The sequence below is a fragment of the Coffea eugenioides genome, chromosome 3 (genome assembly GCF_003713205.1).
Source record: "Coffea eugenioides isolate CCC68of chromosome 3, Ceug_1.0, whole genome shotgun sequence".
NCBI lineage: Eukaryota > Viridiplantae > Streptophyta > Magnoliopsida > Gentianales > Rubiaceae > Coffea > Coffea eugenioides.
In genome coordinates, this window is record NC_040037.1 from 14,766,001 (window position 1) to 14,788,746 (window position 22,746).

The 22,746-nt window shown below is 34.9% G+C and overlaps 1 protein-coding gene across 1 annotated transcript; it reads left to right on the forward strand.

The window, feature by feature from the left end:
• The first annotated feature begins 203 nt into the window (after positions 1–203).
• LOC113764832 (cold and drought-regulated protein CORA-like) lies at positions 204–1,442 on the forward strand. Its single transcript, XM_027308846.1, has 3 exons — positions 204–323; positions 980–1,108; positions 1,187–1,442. Exons 1-3 carry the CDS (start codon positions 233–235, stop codon positions 1,264–1,266), a joined length of 300 nt encoding a protein of 99 aa, XP_027164647.1. The 5' UTR covers positions 204–232; the 3' UTR covers positions 1,267–1,442.
• The last annotated feature ends 21,304 nt before the right edge of the window (positions 1,443–22,746 follow it).

Below are 22,746 nucleotides of genomic sequence, written 5' to 3' on the forward strand. Positions count from 1 at the left end.
ATGCTTCTCCGTACATCTTTCTATTTGTTTACGCTTTTATGGACTCTCTACCTAGCACGACAACCATCTCTTCAACAGACATCAATCCACACCTGCTACACGGTGGGCCGACTCTGCGACCCTTTCGATGGGAATGTGGCATAGGTTTTCCTATAAATAGACATCAATCTACGCTTGCTTCCTCCTCCTTCTCAAAGTCAGTCTTCAGTACACAAATTTTCCTTGAGCAAAAATGGGTTCCAAGACACTTCTTTTCTTTTGCATTTCCATGGCTGTAGTTCTAATGATTACCTCAGAGGTGGCTGCCAAGTCAGTTGACGATTGTAAGACATTTATTCTCCAATTCACATTTCATTATTTTTTCTATTTCTAATTTATATGCGCCATGTTTTAATTCAGTATTTAGGACCACAGCGTTTAACGTTTCAGATAGATTTTTGTTGCCCTTAAAAAAACAAAAATAGATTTTTGTTGTACACGTGAAGTGTCGGAGTGCTAAGAAACATGGCTGAGCTGTGGTTAAAAAGATTGAACACACCTCCACTTTCAGTTACTGGATTCTAAGTGTCAAGCCTTTCCAAACGTGGGAGTTGGGAGTATAGTCGTTTGTGACTGGATTACTCTTCCTGTATTTTTAGAGTAAAACTATATTTTATAATGGTAATGGTGCGTCTCGGTGCATAAAATATGGATTTAAGATTCTCATTTTGAACATACTGTTAACAAATCTTTATATTTATTAACTTTCAGAAACTATGATAAAATAGCTATTAGTTGGTAGTAATGAGCCATTTTAAAGATATCTGTAAAATAATAATTTGACACATACGTTAAAAGGCAAATTTTCAAAAGGATTACGATGTGTTTTGCAAATATACTCGGTAACCTAAAAGCATGTACACAATTTGGTCCAGACCTTACATTTTCAAAATTGCGATTACAGTAACTAACGCCCATACCCTATTTATCTTTATTGCAGCCAAGACAGTTGAGACAAATCAGGAAGAAGAAGCCAAGTACCATGGAGGATATGGAGATCACCATGGAGGAGGTCATGGAGGGCATCCTGGTGGTGGATACGGGGGCCATCCAGGAGAAGGTAATGGGGATCGCGGTGGCGGCCATGGTGGTCATGGCGGTGGCGGGCATCATGGCGGAGGCAGCCACGGAGGCAGCCATGGTGGTTATGGACATGGAGGGCATCATGGTGGTGGCGGCCATGGTGGACATCCTGGTGAGGCCGCAGATGCTGAGCCTCAGAACTAATAAAGCCGGCTTCTAGCTAGGTCGTGATTAATCATGAATGCTTAAACAGGCTTGCTATAATAGTATGTACTTTGTAATGTGTGATTCAAATAAGTGTTGGATCAGTAATCATGTAATATGCACTCCATGTGTTTGCTGGCTATCTAGTTCAATATAAGCATATGAGTTTGTGATTTTATGTCTCTTTTTTGAGCACTTTTGAGGTGATGGCACTTTTGAAGTCAATTTTGCAAGTTTTCACCAAAAAAATGAGTAGTTTTAGTATTTCAAATTGACAACAAAGTCAATCTTAGTTTTTGGTTGGTTTTATCTGTAAATCAGTAAATCATTATCAAATTGCTCTTTTTCTTTTTCTTTCCTTTCTTTTGGGTATACTTAAACAAACCAGTGCATATATTTTCAAAAAGACCCTCACTTACGTATCTGTTTGTCCAATAATTTGTCAAGCCATACATAAAGTGATGTCAAAAGCTACAGAAGATCGCTCACTCTACATATTTTCAACTATGTTTACTTTGTTTTACGACCGCTCACTCTCTCAAACCATAGCACAAATGCCTGAAATCTAATTAACTGAGTATGACAGGTTGAACATTGTGCTATTCTCAAGTATAAAAGAAAGGTAGATTACAATGAATTTCAGCCTCGGATTAACACGACGATTTTAAAGGGCAAAATAATGGTTCGGGTAAATGACTCCAACAGTACTTCAACTTTAATCAGTGATCCTATTTTGAACTTTAACATTTAGAACTGCGTATTAGGTCCCTTAATTTGAAAGTTTGGTTCTAACTCGTCCCTCCAAGCCAAAATTAAGTATGTTAACCCTTGAGGTTTGATGCATATTTGTTTTCCTCCTCTAAGTGTGAATATGAGACATATTAGTCTGTAGAATGGAAAATATTATCTGTCTGACGGTTTACATAAACCTAAAAGGAGGACTTGCTCTTACCAAATAACAAGCAAAGTAGAAATTTGCTAAATTTATTAATCATTATTATTATCGTTAGCATCATCATCATTCAATTTAAAGTATAATAAAATCAAATATGCATGACATTAATCATTAACCCAACAAAAATAAGAAGAGATTTTAAGAAAATAAACGAAAGAGAGTTCTTTTTCTTTTATCAATTTAATTTCTTTTGTATATTTAATATTGTACAGTATATGATAATTTTGACCATACAAAGAAGACAAAAAAGATAAAAGTAAATAATAATTCCTGTATTGTTTTACCTAAAAAAAGCAAACAAAGAAATAAAAGTAAAAAATGTAAGGTCAATTTTCTATTTCAATTTTTTGGCATCCTTTTAATCTAAAAAATGTAAGGTTAATTTTTTTTTTTTTCAATTTTTGGGTATTGACTACCCAAAAATATTGTCTTATTTTCCCTAAAATCTTTTATTATTCATGTTGAATTAATCTTTGTCTTCGTATATATCACTTTCAGTTATGACTTCAGGCTGAATAATAATGATAACAATATATTAAAGTTAGCAAAATTCTACAACTATAAGGCAAATATTAGGTTTGTTATATTTTCTTAAAGTGAAAATTTTCATTTCTTTTAACTTGCATAATTTATTGGAAGGATAATACTGTTGTTTTTGGTTAGTCGACTCAGTCAATCATTAGAATGTTTGTGCTAAGGAGGACACTCTGTGGGCAAGACGAGTGCACAGTGCTTTCAGTGTCCTCAAACTAATTCATTTTTAAAAATAATAATTCATTTTAACCAATTTAATCCTCAAACTAATTTTTCACCTTCAATCATAGGTATGAACTCCATTTCCCTTGGGAATGTGTTATTTTTATAAATTTAGTCCCGTATGAAAATTATGCTCAACCTCAAGAAATGTGTAAAATGTAGTGTAATATTTCCCCCAATAAATAATTCCTTGAACTTGATCAATTATCCAAGTGTCCTTTGAATTCAGCCATTGAATTGATTGTAGGACACTGACACATGCCCAAGTTTAGTTTTCCCACTAAAAAACACACAACAATTTTTACACATTATAGAAAACAGAAGAGAAGGTCACCGTCAAAATGTGAAAAAAAATTAAACTTTGAAACTTTATTCTAATAATTATTACCATAACAACAAATTCCAAAAAAAGAAAAAGAAAATTTCAAAAATGTTCAGCAAAAATTGGACCTTGTGAACGCCAATATCCAACCAATTTTTGAGGGGACGAGCCTAAATGATGTGTTATTGCTTAGTTGAGTTTGACGAAGAAAAAGATAAAAAAAATTGAGAGCGGAGGGTTCATTCGATTCTGAGTAGGTGCCGGCCGAAGAAAGGCTTTTTGAGCTGAAGGAATAAGAGAAAGTTGGAGGCATTAATCTGGGGATGGTGAGAAGAAGTCTACAACAAAGTGTTCTTGAGAGTGAAGACACCATTGATGTAGAAGAAGAGAAATAATCTGATAAAATTTGAGGGAAATTGAAATGAAATGTTGCTATTGAATTCAAGAAGAGTAGATAGATCTGCGGTGGTATAATTGTTTGGTGAAGCATAAAATAATTTGCCATCAATAAAGAAGCAAAAAGGATATGAATTTTCACCATTTTGGTAGGATATGAACACTAAATCTGTTGATTGTAGAAGTTTAGTCCCGTGTGGCAATTGTGCCCAATCACGCCCCCGTCCGGCCATGCGGAATACGTAAATGTGGTGGCACAGCTGCAAAAGTCCCATATTGAAAGTGAAAAATTAGTTTGAAGACTAACTTAATTAAAATAAACCATGAAGAATGAAATTGATTTTAGTGAAAAAGTTTGGGGATCAAAATGGTGAAATTTCCTTTTATTTTTTTACACCACAGTCCAATTTTTTTTTTTTTTTTTTTTTGTAAACTAGAGATTTTGAATTTTAAACTTCCTATTTACACTCCTACTTTGCCTCCCAACTCAACCCTCCTCTCCCCCTCCCCCCACCACAATCCTACTTATTTACATCCTATCTAAATTTATTTACACTTATTTAAACCTCAAGAGCTAGCAAGTTGGTTTGGACTGGAACCTATCCAAATATATATCTTTACTTACAAGTTTTTTTTTAACAAAAATATTAGAGTTAAACTTTACTCACAAGTTTTTTGGATATTAGAGTTAAACTTTACTCACAAGTTTTTTTCCAAAAAACTCAGAGTGCCCCCTTAAGCATGCGTCTCCGCTAGTCTTGCTTCCCTAAATTTAACCTCTGGGTCCGCCAATGGCAATGTAGAATTAAAGAAAATGCCATAAAAAATCTATAGGAGATAAATTTCATAAAATCAATGTATATAGAAGGCAATTTACACACATAAGAGTATGCGTAGGAGAAAAGGATTAATACTAATAATAATCTATTAATTGCACACTATAATAACAAGCCTATTGAATTTCACACTTTTCAACTGATGACAATAACAAGATTTCCTATTTATAGACTAGATGTTTTGGTAAATAAGTTTTGACAACCATAATGAATTACCTAATTATAAAATACCAAATCCTATATAATAAAACTACTATAATTTGACTCTAATAATTTTTTTTTAATTATATATGTTTTTATTTATTCATGGAAAATATAACAAAATATTCCTCTTACATATTCCTCATTTTTTTCTAATTGAAGGTATCCCTATTCTGTCCAAACGGATTGCCCCACGAGCCAACCTTGGGAATGTACTGAAGGAGTCATAAACCTTAATTTGTTTATCTGGATGAGATATACCCACATTAGACAAAGCATCAGCAACTGTGTTAGTCTCTCGATAGCAGTGCGTGAATCTAGGTGGATCATCTAATAACTGCCAAATCTGGTTGACGTATCTTCGAATTTTCCACGGACACTGAGTACGACGTTGGATGATCCCAATTAAAACCAATGAATCTGATTGTACACATATGTTTCCAAAACCGTTATGTATACAGATCTGAAGACCAATAAGAAGGGCACAAGCCTCTGCACAGAGACATGTAGTTTCTCCCATATATGCTGAAAAACCAATCATTGGTAAACCAGTGGAATCCCGGAGTATGCCCCCACCTCCACCTATTCCTGGATTACCCTTAGGACATCCATCCGTGTTAAGAGTATACCTCCCTGTCTCTTTTGTTTCCCAGTGGATACCTTGATATACAACCGTACCCCCAGGTGCCTTTGACCAAGCATACAACTGACAAAAGGATTGTAGTCTTATCAGTTGTTTAAAATGTATTCCTACCATGGATTGGATTTCCAAGAAGATGGCTTGGCGAATAGCCGATGATTGCATCTGGACACCCTCAAACATTGCTTTATTCCTTGCCTTCCAAATCTGCCAGCAAATTACACTAGGAAGAATACGGCAAATAAGCCTTCGTAACTCAGAATCCTGTGAGTACAACCACCAATCTACTATGCATGCTCGTAGAAAAGATCCTAAGAATTTTATTCCACGTAACCTTCCAAAATAATCCCAAAGTAATGACGCAATGTGTCCATTGGAGAATAAATGCTCAATAGACTCCTCAGAAGCCTCAGTACAGCAAAAGCACTTTGACGGTAAATGGAAACCAAATTTACGAAGCTTATCTGGTGTCGGTATTCTCCTTAGAAGTAATCTCAACATGAAAAATGAAACTTTCAAAGGTATCCGAGGGTGCCAAATGGAAGCAAATACCATAGACGTGGGTCGGGCCTGCCTAATGTCCCCAAAAGCCGAATGTAGAGAGAAATTTCCAGTTGTTGTGGGCATCCAAATGACTTCAGCTATACTTCCTTCTTCTGGGACCATTTGTTCTGAAATGGAATAAGCATTTTCCTTTGGCAGTGTGTGGTATAAAAGATTCAAATCCCAATGGCCATTGCTTACGAAGTTTCGAAACGTCAAATTTGGGAAAACCAGAACTTTTAGAAACAATGCACCACTCCCCAACCAGTCATCGTACGAAAAATGACACGCCCCATATTTGGCCACCCATAACATTGAGAGTTCCACTTGCCGGCTCACATTGATCATTCTTCGCCAAATTGCCGAATCCGTTGGCCTGAGTTCTACCTGACAAGGATGCAGACATTTACAATACTTTGCTTTCATGAAGGTCGACCACAGTGATGATTCTGTTCGGAATTTCCACCATAACTTGGAGGAAAAGGCCGTGTAGACATCACTTAATCTCCGAAATCCAATTCCCCCTTCCTCAACTGGATAGCACAATTGAGGCCAACGTATCCTGTGAAGCTTCGACTCCTCGGGTGAGGATCCCCACAGGAATGCTGAGCATGCCTTTTCTATAGTTTTAAACACCGAACTGGGAATTACTGCAGCTGACATTAGGTGAATTGGTATTGATGATAATACATGCGTGATTCGAATAATTTTTCCTCCAAAGGAAAGTAACCTTGATTTCCAAGACAGAATCCTTGCTAGTATTGCGTGACAAACTTCTCCAAAATAAGATGATTTACATCTTCCAATGTAGAGCAGAAACCCTAAATAGCGTATTGGAAATGACTTGCGGGCAAACCTAGAGATGCGATCAATCAGCCGTCGTCTCGCCATTGATACAGATGGATGAACTAGATAACAGCTTTTTTGTACATTTACTAATTGGCTCGAGCATCTTTGATAATCATCTAACACTTTCATGATAGCCTTCAGTGAAAATGAGGATCCATTTGTAAATATAAGAACATCATCCGCAAATGCCAAGTGAGTAATAGACGGGCATCCATATGGAACTTTGAAACCCACAAATCTTGGTTGCATGGCAAGATTATTCAGTGCTGTAGATAATACCTCTGCCCCTATAATAAATAATGCTGGTGATAATGGGTCACCCTGACGGAGTTCTCTCGAAGACTTGAAGAAACCGTATGAGGATCCATTTATAATGACGGAAACTCAGACATTCGAAATCAGTCGCCAAACCATATCAATGAATCTCTCACCAAAACCGAATCTTCTCAGAACATTGATAATATGACCCCATGCCACTCTGTCATATGCCTTAGACATGTCTAGTTTCATAACCACATTTCCACCTCTATTCTTTTTCGCCATACCCGAAATCACCTCCTGTGCAAGTAGGAAGTTTTCGGTTATATTGCGACCCTTCACAAATCCTGTCTGCTGGGGAGAAATGATTTTTGGCAATATTCCCGCCACTTTGTCTGCCAAGATCCTTGATAATAGCTTGTTGAAGAAATTACATAGGCTGATGGGTCTAAATTGAGAAAAATCTTGAGGATTTGGCACCTTTGGAATTAGAACAATTGAAGTAGAGGTGATGAAACGAGATAGTTCTGCTCCACAGAAAAAACTGAGTACCGCATTGTAGACATCTTGGGCGATTACTTGCCATGCAAAAGTAAAAAATTTTCCTGTGAATCCATCTGGGCCAGCAGCACTTTCTTCATCCATTGCCTTCAGGACTTTAAAAACCTCTTCAATTGAAGGGATTTCTTCCAACTTCTCATTATCCTCTCCCGAAATCATAGGTGGAATTAGGTGTAGCATATCTGCAGATGATCCCAAAGAATCCGAGAAAAGTTTATAGAAATAGGTCGTTGCTTCACTTGCTATATCAGCTTCATTATCCACCCAAACACCATTGGCTTTTTTTATACGATAAATCATACCTTGAGCCCGTCTCTGTCTTACTATCGCATGAAAATACTTTGAATTGGTATCTCCCTGTTGAAGCCATTTTACCCTGGCCTTTTGCCTCCAAAATTGTTCTTCAATTGATAATGCATGCCTCAGCTCCGCCTAAGCCTTTTTGAGTTCAATCTGGCACTCCTCCGAATCATCTTGATCTACCACTTCTTCTGCCCGTTGCACCGCCATTTCCGCAGATCGCATATTATCGATCATGTTTCCAAATTGTTCTTTGTTCCATGTCTGAATAGCTTTCCTTGTTGCCAATAATTTAGAACATAGAGCACGCATCGGAGATCCATTGACATCTTGATTCCAAGCCTGGCTTATCACCTCCAAGAGTTGTGGTTTAGTCGTCCATACATTCAAAAATCGAAATGAATGCGGCTTAGCATCTGATTGAGCGACAAATGAGAGCTTTAACGGTGAATGGTCAGATGGATGTCTAGCCAAGTGAAGGACAGAAATGTTATAAGAAAGATCCAGACATGCCCCGTGACTAAGAACCTGTCTAACCTCTTTGAAATCCGAGCTCTACTTCGCCGATTGTTTGACCATGTGAAATTGGGACCTGAGAAACCTACATCAAATACTCCAGCCTCCTCCATGAAAGACAGAAATTCCACTCCTTCTATTATAGCAAATGGACGACCTCCCCTTTTTTCATAAGGTGCAACAATAACATTAAAATCACCCCCAATACACCAAAGAAGAAAACCAGGCTTATCAGCTAACAATGAGGACCATAACTCACGCCGCTCGTCAACTGAGCATTTTGCATGAACAAAGGACATAATTATTGGAGAAGGGATTAGGGGACTTTGTACATGTAGAGAAATATGCTGATCTGAATTACCAACAATCGAGCAAAGAAAAGGATTATTATAGAACACCCAAATATCACTTGAACAATTAACAAGCACGTAATCAAATAATAGACGTAGACGAATGGTCTGTATTTTAGATACGTCTAACTTTGGCTCACAAATCACAACAAATTGGAAATGATGTGTCCGTACTAAATTGATTAATCTTCGTAGATTAGGTGCTTTAGCTACTCCTCTAATATTCCAAAAAATGCCATTAGAAACTATATACTTACTATATACTTACCTTAACTAAAATACTTCTGCTAAATTAGAAACTTCTATTTTTTAGGTTTGATTTAATATGCCCAACAAGCTATTCATGTTATGAAACAACTAAAATGTGGATGTCCCTTTGTATTTTCAAGAGAATTAATTCTTGATTTATGGCTACATTATGTATAGAAGTTACAATCCATAAATCTATTCATGTAGTAGAAGAACAGTTTCATAGGTTTCTTCATATTCTTGTAGTAGTGGGTGTTTAATAGGATTAATGTACCTTTGATCTTGTAGTACCTATATATAGATGTACATTGACACCCTTTGGGAAGGACTTTTTGTATTAGTTGGAATCATAAGAATATCATTCTCCATTGCTCTACTTTTTCTCTAATATCTCCATTTAGTTTATTAGTTTTACAACACGTTATCAGCAAGAAATCTCTACTTTTGAGCAAAAGGTGAAAACGGAGCCTCTACCTTGAGTAAAAGTGAAACAAGAGATTCTGCCCGTATTTTTTCGGCAACTTCTGTCTACTTATTGAGGTAAATTTTTGACACATAAATTTGTTTCAATTCTTATGGCTAACATTTGAATGATCGAAAAATACAAGTGCCTATTGCTGAACAATTACTAAACACAAATATATACTGGTTGACATCTTTGAGGTAATATTTCTCCTTTTAATTCTACTTATTTATCTTTAAAATTATTTGTTATAAATACTTATATTCTGATGCAATGAATTTTGGAGATGCTATTATAGAAAATCAATTATATTTGAGGATCTACTTGTCCTTTGAAATATTTAAAGAAAAATATTCGATCACCTGAAGATGGTCGTTCTTGAATAAAAATATTTGACCACTAGAAGATGGTCAATATTTCAAAAGCCCGGTATGATAAATTTACCTGTGGCTACAAGAACATAATTATGCGATTTTCAAAATTATTTCTCAGTTGAAATTGTGTTGAAAAAATTTTACTCATAAGATATATTGAAAATGATACTCTCCACAATTGATTTCTCGAATATGCTCCTGTAGTAGCAATATTAAGAGAAAATTTGAGAAATATTCTGTACTTATTATATGCTAATTCTAGTCCATTCCCAAAAATGAATCGATTAAATTTTAATTTAATAGTTATGGTTGATGCCATGACTATGATTTTGGTAAATATATATTTTACCATGACAAGAGAAAAAGTTACCACTTAAAGTGGGATAATAATGATAAGGACAAGAAAATAAGAATTCTGAAGATAAATGTCTCAAAGTACATTTGACGAATCAAAATTATAATAGCATCTTCACATGGCCAATTTCTTTAAACACCCTAAAGGTGTATGATGATTGATTTAATTAATTTTTCTTCCTGAAGAAGAAATGGATGTTAAACATTTGAGATCAAAGGATTATGGTGATGATATTTATCCCATAAGAATTATGGTGATAATGATATGTATCTCATTAATAAGTGCTACTATATAAACTATATTCCAATGAAAGAGACAAACACAATAAGTGGCAGTGCTTAAGTGATTGAAAGCTCCAGAAGAGCCACTGATATATTTCTTCTTGTAGGAGAAAAGTTTATTATAAATAAAACACGACTTTTTACCATGTCTCAAAAGAATTATTGAATTTGAATATCCGTTGAAATGGATATCAAATTGAGACACTAAATGAGACAATAATAGAGATCATGTTTAGAAATCAAATGAGATAAAGGTTAATTATATCATAATAACCATTCAAGAGAGAAATGGTTATCGATATAGTTGTCTTCATTCTCATTTGATTTATAATTATCACTTGCAGTAAATCAAAAATTTACTGATCCCAATGAATATATGATTTGACGAAAGTGAAAATATTTGAGAGCCGATAAATATTTATACATACCCTCCCTTTATATTATATATGGCTCCAAAAGAAATTTAAAATTTATATCGGGAATAAATCACCTTTTACGATTAAATATCGTAAAATATTGATAGGTGATCTATTGAATGATTTATTTATTTTGATGAGTTACGATTCCCGATATTAGGGGGAGGAAAAATCAACCGAAAGGAAATCACCTGAAAAATTGAATTTTCTCGATTCTCATACAAAATAATATGAACTACAAATTCAAGAAATTCTTCATTTGTAGAAAGTTATATTTATCGACTCCAGAAAAGTTATTAAATTAACTATTCCTGCAGGAAATATTCTGATTAAAATTAATGTCCCTGAAGGACATGCACAAGTGCTACAAATAAATTTAAGGCCGGCTTATCTAAATAAGGTATGAATTGATTTCAAATATCTCCGGAGATTAAATAAATGTCATGACAAAATTCAACCTCTTGAAGAGATCGCTCCTGAAGAGCCAACTCCTGAGGAGAATGAAATCATAGAAAATTTAATTGGAGTCTAATGAAATGTAGCACTTGATATTATAGAAGTTGATGAGGATCATGAATCTATATTGGTTGATGAATGTCGGTATAGAAATGATTGTTCAAAGTGGAAAGATACGATCCAATCTGAATTGGATTTATTGGTTAAAAGAAAAGTTTTTGGACTTGTAGTCCAAACACCTGAAGGTGTAAAGCAAGTAGTCCAAGATTTTTTACAAATATTTGGATACCAATGATCCAATATGTCCATGTGTTTTTATCAAGAAAAATGGATCAAATTTTACGATAATTGCTATATATGTTGATGATCTAAATTTGATTGGAACTCCTGAAAAGATTCAAAATAATGTTAAATATTTGAAGAAGGATTTTGAGATCAAGAATTTTGGAAAAACAAAATTCTACCTTGGTTTACAAATTGAGCATTTGAAAGGTAGAATTTTTTGTCCATCAAACTGCATATACCCGAAAGGTATTATAACGGTTTTATATGGATAAGGCACATATATTAAATACGCTAATGGTCGTCAGATCATTAGATTCTAATAAGGATCTTTTTAGATCGCGAGAGAAAGATGAAGAGACATTTGGTCCTGAAGTACCATATCTCAGTGCAATTGAAGATTATTGGGATGCGACGATTAAAAGATCTCAAATGATGTTTGTATCAGGGGAAGAAATTAATACACAAGAATAGTGTACTCTTTTTCCTTCACTAGGGTTTTTGTCCCGATGGATTTTTCCCTGGTAAGGTTTTAACGAGGCATATTCTTTGTGTAATGGACATCCAAGGGGGAGTGTTATGAAACAACTAAAATGTGGATGTCCCTTTGTATTCCCAAGAGGATTAATTCTTGGTTTATGGCTATATTATGTATAGAAATTACAATCCATAAATCTATTCATATAGTGGAAGAACCGTTTCATAGGTTTTTTCATATTCTTGTAGTAGTGGGTGTTTAATAGGTTTAATGTACCTTTAATCTTGTAGTGCCTATATATAGAGGTACATTGACACCTTTTGGGAAGGACTTTTTGTATTAGTTGGATCATAAGAATATCATTCTCCATTGCTCTACTTTTTCTCTAATATTTCCATTTAGTTTATTAGTTTTACAACAATTCACAAATAGTACTTTGATTGAACTTATGGCTACCATTGTTTCTTGTTTAGACTTAAAACCGAAACTTTTCATGTTTTTAGATTGAACGTTTGATTTTCAAATCCTTCTTTGATATATCTTATTGACAGGTTGTCGAGCTTGTGCAATTCTCATTTGATTTATAATTATCACTTGCAGTAAATCAAAAATTTACTGATCCCAATGAATATATGATTTGACGAAAGTGAAAATATTTGAGAGCCGATAAATATTTATACATACCCTCCCTTTATATTATATATGGCTCCAAAAGAAATTTAAAATTTATATCGGGAATAAATCACCTTTTACGATTAAATATCGTAAAATATTGATAGGTGATCTATTGAATGATTTATTTATTTTGATGAGTTACGATTCCCGATATTAGGGGGAGGAAAAATCAACCGAAAGGAAATCACCTGAAAAATTGAATTTTCTCGATTCTCATACAAAATAATATGAACTACAAATTCAAGAAATTCTTCATTTGTAGAAAGTTATATTTATCGACTCCAGAAAAGTTATTAAATTAACTATTCCTGCAGGAAATATTCTGATTAAAATTAATGTCCCTGAAGGACATGCACAAGTGCTACAAATAAATTTAAGGCCGGCTTATCTAAATAAGGTATGAATTGATTTCAAATATCTCCGGAGATTAAATAAATGTCATGACAAAATTCAACCTCTTGAAGAGATCGCTCCTGAAGAGCCAACTCCTGAGGAGAATGAAATCATAGAAAATTTAATTGGAGTCTAATGAAATGTAGCACTTGATATTATAGAAGTTGATGAGGATCATGAATCTATATTGGTTGATGAATGTCGGTATAGAAATGATTGTTCAAAGTGGAAAGATACGATCCAATCTGAATTGGATTTATTGGTTAAAAGAAAAGTTTTTGGACTTGTAGTCCAAACACCTGAAGGTGTAAAGCAAGTAGTCCAAGATTTTTTACAAATATTTGGATACCAATGATCCAATATGTCCATGTGTTTTTATCAAGAAAAATGGATCAAATTTTACGATAATTGCTATATATGTTGATGATCTAAATTTGATTGGAACTCCTGAAAAGATTCAAAATAATGTTAAATATTTGAAGAAGGATTTTGAGATCAAGAATTTTGGAAAAACAAAATTCTACCTTGGTTTACAAATTGAGCATTTGAAAGGTAGAATTTTTTGTCCATCAAACTGCATATACCCGAAAGGTATTATAACGGTTTTATATGGATAAGGCACATATATTAAATACGCTAATGGTCGTCAGATCATTAGATTCTAATAAGGATCTTTTTAGATCGCGAGAGAAAGATGAAGAGACATTTGGTCCTGAAGTACCATATCTCAGTGCAATTGAAGATTATTGGGATGCGACGATTAAAAGATCTCAAATGATGTTTGTATCAGGGGAAGAAATTAATACACAAGAATAGTGTACTCTTTTTCCTTCACTAGGGTTTTTGTCCCGATGGATTTTTCCCTGGTAAGGTTTTAATGAGGCATATTCTTTGTGTAATGGACATCCAAGGGGGAGTGTTATGAAACAACTAAAATGTGGATGTCCCTTTGTATTCCCAAGAGGATTAATTCTTGGTTTATGGCTATATTATGTATAGAAATTACAATCCATAAATCTATTCATATAGTGGAAGAACCGTTTCATAGGTTTTTTCATATTCTTGTAGTAGTGGGTGTTTAATAGGTTTAATGTACCTTTAATCTTGTAGTGCCTATATATAGAGGTACATTGACACCTTTTGGGAAGGACTTTTTGTATTAGTTGGATCATAAGAATATCATTCTCCATTGCTCTACTTTTTCTCTAATATTTCCATTTAGTTTATTAGTTTTACAACAATTCACAAATAGTACTTTGATTGAACTTATGGCTACCATTGTTTCTTGTTTAGACTTAAAACCGAAACTTTTCATGTTTTTAGATTGAACGTTTGATTTTCAAATCCTTCTTTGATATATCTTATTGACAGGTTGTCGAGCTTGTGCAATAATAATTACCTACTCAAGAAAAATACAAATTTTGTATATAGCCGTGAGCAGGGTCGAATCCACAGGGATTGGGGATAATTCATTTCTTTTAGAGTTCAACGCAAGGGGGATTTTTGGAATAAAAATAACTCCGTGGTCCCCAAATGACTCATGTTTCTTATCTCCGTGGTCCCCGCCGATCAAAGGGCCCAAGAATTGGAGCTCTCTGCCGAAGTCCTTGTTTGCAATTTCCTCTCCATAGGAAAACTCTTAGTCAGCAACTTTTATAATCAGCAAAAGAAATGCAATCCGTCTGTGGCACCCTGTGGGCCAGGGTTTGTGAAGGTTGCCCACGTGTGGAGCAATTTTCTCCAACAGGTCCCCCTTTTTAGCATATTTCAGTTCAACTTCCTTGTAGATAGGTCCTAAACTCCTAATACCAAATGTAAGTATATATTGACAATTTAAACAATATTTGGTAAGAACAAAGGGAAAAATTAATAATAAAATAACCGACAATTAACACCCCATCACTTATGTTCACAACTAGCCCTTAATAAGAAACTTCAGCATATTTCGTCAATGATTTTCTAAGAAATAAAAATAAAAGGAAAAAAGATAGAGAGAGAGCTAAATAAAAGACAAAAAAAAAAGTATAGAGAGCAAATAAGTAGGGTCCTAAGATTCCCGATCAATACCCAACCATTCTCATATTTAACTGGGCATCATCGACCTTAAATCCCATAAATTTTAAATCCATTCCGATCCTCCCAAATTTCCTTTGGCTTTGGGCATAGATATCCTATTGAGACTTGGAATTATATTTGATTGGAAAAGAGTAAAAACAGCAGTATTCGACAAATACGAATTAAACCCTCAATGGACTAAAGTCACTATGCTGTTGAGAGTTTTTTTTTGTTTTTTTTTTGACGAAAGTTAGAATTATAATTCTAATTCCAGAAGAAACCTCAAAAGCCGGCAACTCTTGAGGTCCTCCCAGGGACTTATAAACCCAACCCCAAACCCCCCCAAGAACCGATGTGGGATGGCAACCCCACAAGGGCAAGCCAGTAGGCCCGCTGCTACTAAAAAGTGAAGACCCCCAACGAAATCCAATATAACTACCCTTGCAGGAATTTGCCTCTTTCAACCTATTCCTAAAAATGATTTTTTTTTGACGAAAGTTAGAATTATAAACCTAATTCCAAAAGAAATTTCAAAAGCCGGCAACTCTTGAGATTCTTTTAGGACTTATAAACCCAATTCCAAACCTCTCAAGAACCGATGTGGGATGGCAACCCCACAAGGGCACACTATGCTGTTGAGAGTCATTTTCTGCAATTTATGTGAATGGCTCGGCACCGACAGCTTTGACTTGCAGCCAGGGTCGAAACCGCAAACTCCTTCATAAAGACACTGACAGCTATTATGCCGACGCGAGGCACGGAGACAAAAAAAGTCGTTCCGATTAGGCCAAGCAGGTCTGTCAGTCATTATGTTCTGCTGGCATCCTAGCTGTGTGGGTAAAATGAGTCAATCGTGTCCTGAGGTATTGTACGGCGGAAAGCCCATTTTAGCGCTATGGCAGTGCATCAAAGAGCGAGTACATGCTTCAAAAGATGCTTATTTTCTGGTAAACGTCTCTTTGACCAAAGCATAATATTCACTCATTGTTGTTGAGCCAACTGACAATGCACTCGATACCGATTAAGGTCTTTTTTTTATTGATTTAGATTTTACAAAATTTAATTATAGAAATTAATTATAAAGAATAATCAAATTTAGCAAAAAGTACTACTTGGGTATTATAGATTTTAGCTACTAAATCTATACTTACAATATAAAAGCAATAGAAAACATCACAAAAATTTTCAACATCATAATCGATAATTGGTTGCAATAATGAATCAAGAACAACCCCTAAGTGAGGTCTCGATTCGACTTTTATGAATGGAGAAAATAATGCTAGAAGAATCACTCTCAAAAGGGATCCGACAATGTTTGACTTTAGATTAGTCAGGATCCAACGTGATTACTAGATACTGGGGTATTAAACACAAAAAAAGGCATAATGGATTGAGAATGTGGTAAATCATTACAAACTGCTGCTCATCCTTTTTTTTATTTTTCCCCAAACTAGAGGTGTGAAATTTAAGAAACAAAAAAAAAGAGTAAATTTTATATACACTGATAATATATACACAATCACCGTTAGATTCATGATACATATGCAAAAAGTTGGATTTCAAATCTAAATTTTGTATAGTTGTCAGCCATCCAAGACTGACCATGTTTACACTATTAGTGTACGAAAAATTCATCCAAAGAAAAAACTCAGGATACCTAGTTCATGGTAGGTGAGAATGTCTCAAGGATTTTACAAGAAAAAAAAAGTTACCACTTAAATGTGAGGATCCAGATATATTTATTATCCTCTGTAAGATTGGACATTCTAAAACTAAAAATGCCATGCTAGATTTAGGAGTGTCTATTAATGTGATGCCAATATCAATTTATGATTCCCTACATTCATCACCTTTGAAAGAAATAGGGGTAATAATTCAATTGGCTGATCGTACATTTGCTTATCCGGATGGGGTAATTGAGAATATTTTAGTACAAGTAGATGGATTAGTTTTCTTGCTGATTTTTATGTATTTTACATCGATGATAAAAGCTCTCCAAATTTGCTACCTATTATATTAGGAAGACCCTTCTTGAGTACTGTCCAAACTAATATTGATATTAGTAAGGGTACAATTATGATGAAAGTTGACGGAGAAATAGTTCATTTTACTATTTTTGAGGAAATGAAACATTCCATTAACTATTATTCTATAATTGCTATTCATGTTATTAATCCTCCTGTGCAAAAATTTTCTGAGTTTAATTGCAGGGATAAGTTAACAGTTGTTGCCAACAAATATCATAGGTTGAAAGCAACTTATAATATAAAAATGGGCAAAAAATTGAAGAAGAATGTTGCATTCAATGGTGATCTGGATCCTGGAAAAATGCCACAAATTACAAGAAAGTTTGAATTAAATCCAGATTAAGAAGTGATGCTTATGTCTAACCAAAGACATCAAAGAAAGACGCTGCTTGGGAGGCAACCCAAGAATTTATAATTTTAGTTGTTTCATGTTTCTTGTTTAATTTTTAGGTGCAATTTAAGTGGTTTTGTTTCCTTGTGTCAGGAAGTAGTTTGCTAGAAGACGTGCTCAAGTTAGAATTAAATGTTTAATATTTCTATGTCTAATGCAATTTTCTAGAAGACTCTTTATGATTTTGGCATGCCCGCGCTTAGTGGTCATGCTTGAGGAAAAAATTTTACGGTGCATGATCAGAAAACTTTTTATGATTTTGACGTGCCCATGTTCACGAGTCACCCTTGAGAGAGAATTATTTTTAATGATGAATAATCAGAAGACTCTTCATGATCTCAATGTGGGCACGTCTATAGGGCGATCCAAGCTTTTCAAAAAAAAAAGAAAAATATTTTCTTTTTCTTCTTTTTTTCTATTTCTCTTCTTTTCTTTTTTTCTTCCTTCTTTACTTCTTCTCTCTTTCTTCTTTTCCCCAACCACATCTGCCCCACCACCACCATTTTGTGGAGATGAGTTACTCGCCATGAGCTCCGTATTTTCAAAATGATGCAAATTTTGGCGGCCTTTTTTCATCCATGGGATTAAACCCACCTTTGGCTCCTAACAGATAATCGTGCATTGCCTCCTCCATATACAGGGAACTGTCGTTGTCCCTTTTTTTTTATTTTGTTGTTTATTTTTTACACTGGGAACAATATAAGATTTAGGTGAGGGAGAGGGGTTTGGACTACTAACTAGGCACTAATTGTTTATTTTTTTTCTTTTCTTTTTGCTAGTAGTTTATGTTGGTTAGGATGAATGTATGCAATCAAGATGTGAGTATGAGTAGCAAATTTATGCTAGTTGAGTATTTTATTTTCTTGGCAATGGATTTGAACAATGAATGTGCTAAATTTGACAAAGTTTAATCACTTTGTGAGTTTGCTCATTTATATTTGCTCTAATTTTCGTTTATTGAATGGTTGTCACACATGATTGTGTCATTCTCGAACTTACTCTATTATACATGTCAAGACCGCATTTTAGTTGAATTTGATGCATGAAAGTGACAAGAGCACCTAGCATTTAACATTTTTTAGTTTTTTAAAGGACCAGCCCTTACTTTATTAACATTAGTGAGGCCATTTGAGTTTTTATCCCTTTTTTTGTTTAAAAATCATAATTGCTACCCAAAACCTTTTCTTTTGACTTTCCTTTTGAATCTCATGTTGAAGGGGTATCCAAATTTGGTCACATGAAAACTAGATGTACTGTTGCAAGGCAATAGAGCAAATGAGGTGGTCCGCAAGTGTTTGAATATGCTGAGGAATCATTAAACGTAAAAACCAAAAAAAAAGAGGCAAATTTTTTTTTAAAAAGGTTAAAAGAAATGAAAAAGCGAAAAAAGAAAAAAAAATGGAGAGATGCAGGCTTTTGTGCATAACTGTTGAAGTAATAGAAGCAAATTGCTGAAAAATAGTTACACTTGTCAAAGTTGATGAAGGTGGATGCTAAGCCTTGGAAGATTGAGTTTGACAAATATTCTTGTGATAAATTCTTGACATTCTCTTGATATGTTTACGCCTTAATTTTCCTTTATATCATGCCCTTTACCCTAATTCCATTACAACCTTATAAAAGTCCGTTGGATTCTTGTATTGAATTCACTATTGGTAGTGGAGATGTGATATATGAGCAAGTTTATGATAAAATCACTCCATGGCATCGATTTTGTGAGTTATGTTATACCCTATACACTATTGAGTGGTGAGTGTGCATGTTCGAACCTTTTTAAGGCTTGCTGAGTTTGGTGCATTTGAATTTTGATGAAGTTGTTGGAAGGGTAGGATGTTTATACTAGTATGATATGCTACGAGTTACTTGATATCTTGATTGTATTTCTGAGTTTGGATATGATTGAAAACAAATATAGTATAGGTGTGGAGGAAATTGATAAGTTGTATTTTTGTCATTTAATTTTTAGCCAGTATATCTTGGCATCGATGCCAGTACATCTGATGTCGGCTGCGGTTATCCCGAGTAAGGTATTTAGAACTATAGAAAAGGCTTTCTCGACCTTCATATGGAGCTCTTCACCCGAGGAGTCGAAATTTCACTGGATATTGGTCCCATATGTGCTATCCGATAGATGAGGGAGGAGTTGGATTTCGGAAGCTACAAGACATCTATACAGCTTTCTCATTCAAACTTTGGTGGAATTTTAGAAAGGGTTTGTCATTGTGGGCTGAATTTATGAAAGCAAAATACTGTAGACACCTTCATCCTTGTCAGGTAGAAATCAAGGCAATTGACTCCGCACTCTGGCGCAGGATGGTCAATGTGAGTCGACAAGTGGAATTCTCTATGCTATGGATTGCAAAAGACGGCGCTTGTCATTTTTGGTACGACAATTGGTTGGGGGGTGGTGCTTTGTTCCACCAAGCGACCGTTGTCCCACATTTGTCTTTTGCTAATTTCATCATCAATGGACACTTGGATGTGAATTTGTTATATCAGATACTGCCGAGGGAAATGGTGCCCTCTATTTTAGAGCACCCGATTCCAGAAGAAGGGGGTGAATCTGAAGTCATTTGGACGCTCACAACATCTGGAAACTTCTCTATAGTTTCGGCATTTCGGGATATTAGGCAGGCCCGCAACAAGTCTATGGTCTTTAATACAATTTGGCATTCTCAGCTCCCTTTCAAAGTTTCATTCTTCATGCTACGATTGTTGCTGGGGAGACTGCCGGTTCCAGATCGGTTATGTAAACTTGGTTTACATTTACCCTCAAAGTGTTTTTGCTGTGCTTCGGCATCTGAGGAATCAATTGAACATTTATTTTCTAATGGCCATATAGCGTCGACAGTTTGGCACTATTTTGGAGCTTCATGTGGTTTGTCCTTTCCAGGGTCATCTTTGAGGCCCCGTATAGTGGGTTGGTGGCTCAGCTCATATGATTCTGAAATACAACGATTTATTGGGCACATTCTACCCAGCATTGTCTGTTGGCAGATTTGGAAAGCAAGGAATAAAGCAATGTTTGAGGATGTTCAGATGAGGCCGCTTGCCATTTGTCGTGCCATTTTCTCGGAAATCCAGACCATGGTGGGAATTCATTTCAAACAAGTGTTCAGAGTACAGTCATTTCATCATTTGTATGATTGGTCGTATTCTTCTCATACTGAGGTTACATACAAACTTGTTCGTTGGGAAGCAAAGGAATCCGATCGGTTCATATTAAATACGGATGGCTGTTCTAAGGGCAATCCAGGAGTGAGTGGAGGCGGTGGGGTTCTTCGGGATTCAAATGGCATACCTTTGATTGGCTTTTCGGCATATCTTGGGGAAACTACAAGTCTATGTGCAGAGGTTCGGGCACTCCTTATTGGTCTTCAAACTTGTGTACATAGGGGTTTTCAAAATCTCTATGTTCAATCGGATTCTTTATTATTAGTTGGAATTCTTCAGAATCGCATTCAATGCCCCTGGAAGATTCGACGAGAGATTAGGCAGATTTGGTAGTTGGTGAAAGATCCTGATCGCTTTTCGCATTGCTATAGGGAAGCTAACAAAGTTGCTGATGCGCTGTCCAATGTGGCGTATTTCATCCAGAGCATCAAGTCAAGCTTTACGAGGCCTTTAATTCATTCCCAACTATGGCTCGTGGGGCCATTCGACTTGATAGATTAGGAATGCCTTCAATTTGGAAAAGTAAGCGTATGAAGGGCTGAGAACAAAGGACAACTGGAGCTAACATGCGGTTGAATGAGACATGGAGGTTTTGTATTTGATTTATTACCTTTTCAGTCGATTGCTGTACTTCGAATTGGTCTTTCTCAGTGTGTAAAATTTGCTCCTATCAATAAAATAAAATAATAGTTAAAAAAAATTAGTAGATTCTACTTATATTTGATAATTGTGCTAGTTGTAGGGATTTGGAGCAAAAAGGAATTAAAAACGTGATTTTTAACTAGATTTTTGTGCAATTCGGCGTGGACACATCGAGGTTTACTCTGTATGTCCGAAAACAAGGGATTTGGTTTTGAGATATCCAATCTTGGATGGAAGTTGGTTTGAAGTCGTGGAAATCGAGATTCTTTAATAATTGAATAGTTTCCTATTCTTATTAGGAGACTAGTCTATCTAACTAGTAGGAGTTTTCTTTGGTTTAGCAAAGTAGTTTTTTGATAGGAATAAGGAAACAAGGTGTCCAGAACATTAGATAGTAACTTTTCTTTTCTCCTCTATCGGGGAGAAACAAACAGATGTCTTTCCTTTTCTCCTTCGTCGCATTTTAGAGAGAATGGCCACAGGAATTAATTCTAATAATTAGCACAGGACTTTCTCCTTGGTTATGAAGTAAGCTTTTCATTCTAGTTAAGGAACAACAGAGGATTTGATTCATCTAAACTTGTGAGATCGAATTGATTATATTTATTTCTTTTATTTACTGGTATTTGTATGTTCTCTGATTTTAATTTCTTATAGTTATTGTATTATTTGAATATTAAGGGCTCCGTATTTAAATTAATGTAATAACCTAAAACCAGTTAGAGTACTTAAATTTATAATTGTTTAATTGTTTTAATTAGTAATAACTAGCATGATTGGATTGTGTTAGGTGAACATATGGGCTAATTTAAAATAATTCTCATAGCGTGCTACTTGGTTAGATCCGGATTTTTCTAATTCTGAAGACAATGGAGAAATTAAATTCTCTAGTCATACTTAGGGTTATTTTCTTAATTAGGACAGTGGTTAACAGTCGTACTTTGACCACCAATACAGTAAGGAGGAGTTGGTTGTCATCACGTGTTTGACAATTATAACTTGTTTATGAATGAATAAATGAAATTATTATTACATCAATGATCAATTAAGTGAATCATTTTCGAAGTTATTCCTTGGATAGAGTTTGGCAATTATTACTTCAATTTTAATAAATTGTCATTTAGTTTTTATTTATTTATTTTATTTGAGTTGTTTAATTGTTTTCATTCTTATAAAAATCCCCCATACTTTGGACTCTATAAGAAAGGAATTATTTCCAATTCCTGTATATTTGACCCTGCTCATCGCTAATACAAAATTTGTATTTTAATTGAGTAGGTATTTGT

Bases quoted from the DNA above. Each gene is read 5' to 3' on its own strand.
- LOC113764832 (XM_027308846.1), top strand. From the start codon at position 233: ATGGGTTCCAAGACACTTCTTTTCTTTTGCATTTCCATGGCTGTAGTT. The intron at 324-979 runs GTAAGACATTTA...TCTTTATTGCAG, and splicing joins TGCCAAGTCAGTTGACGATT to CCAAGACAGTTGAGACAAAT. The intron at 1,109-1,186 runs ATCGCGGTGGCG...GCCATGGTGGTT, and splicing joins TCCAGGAGAAGGTAATGGGG to ATGGACATGGAGGGCATCAT.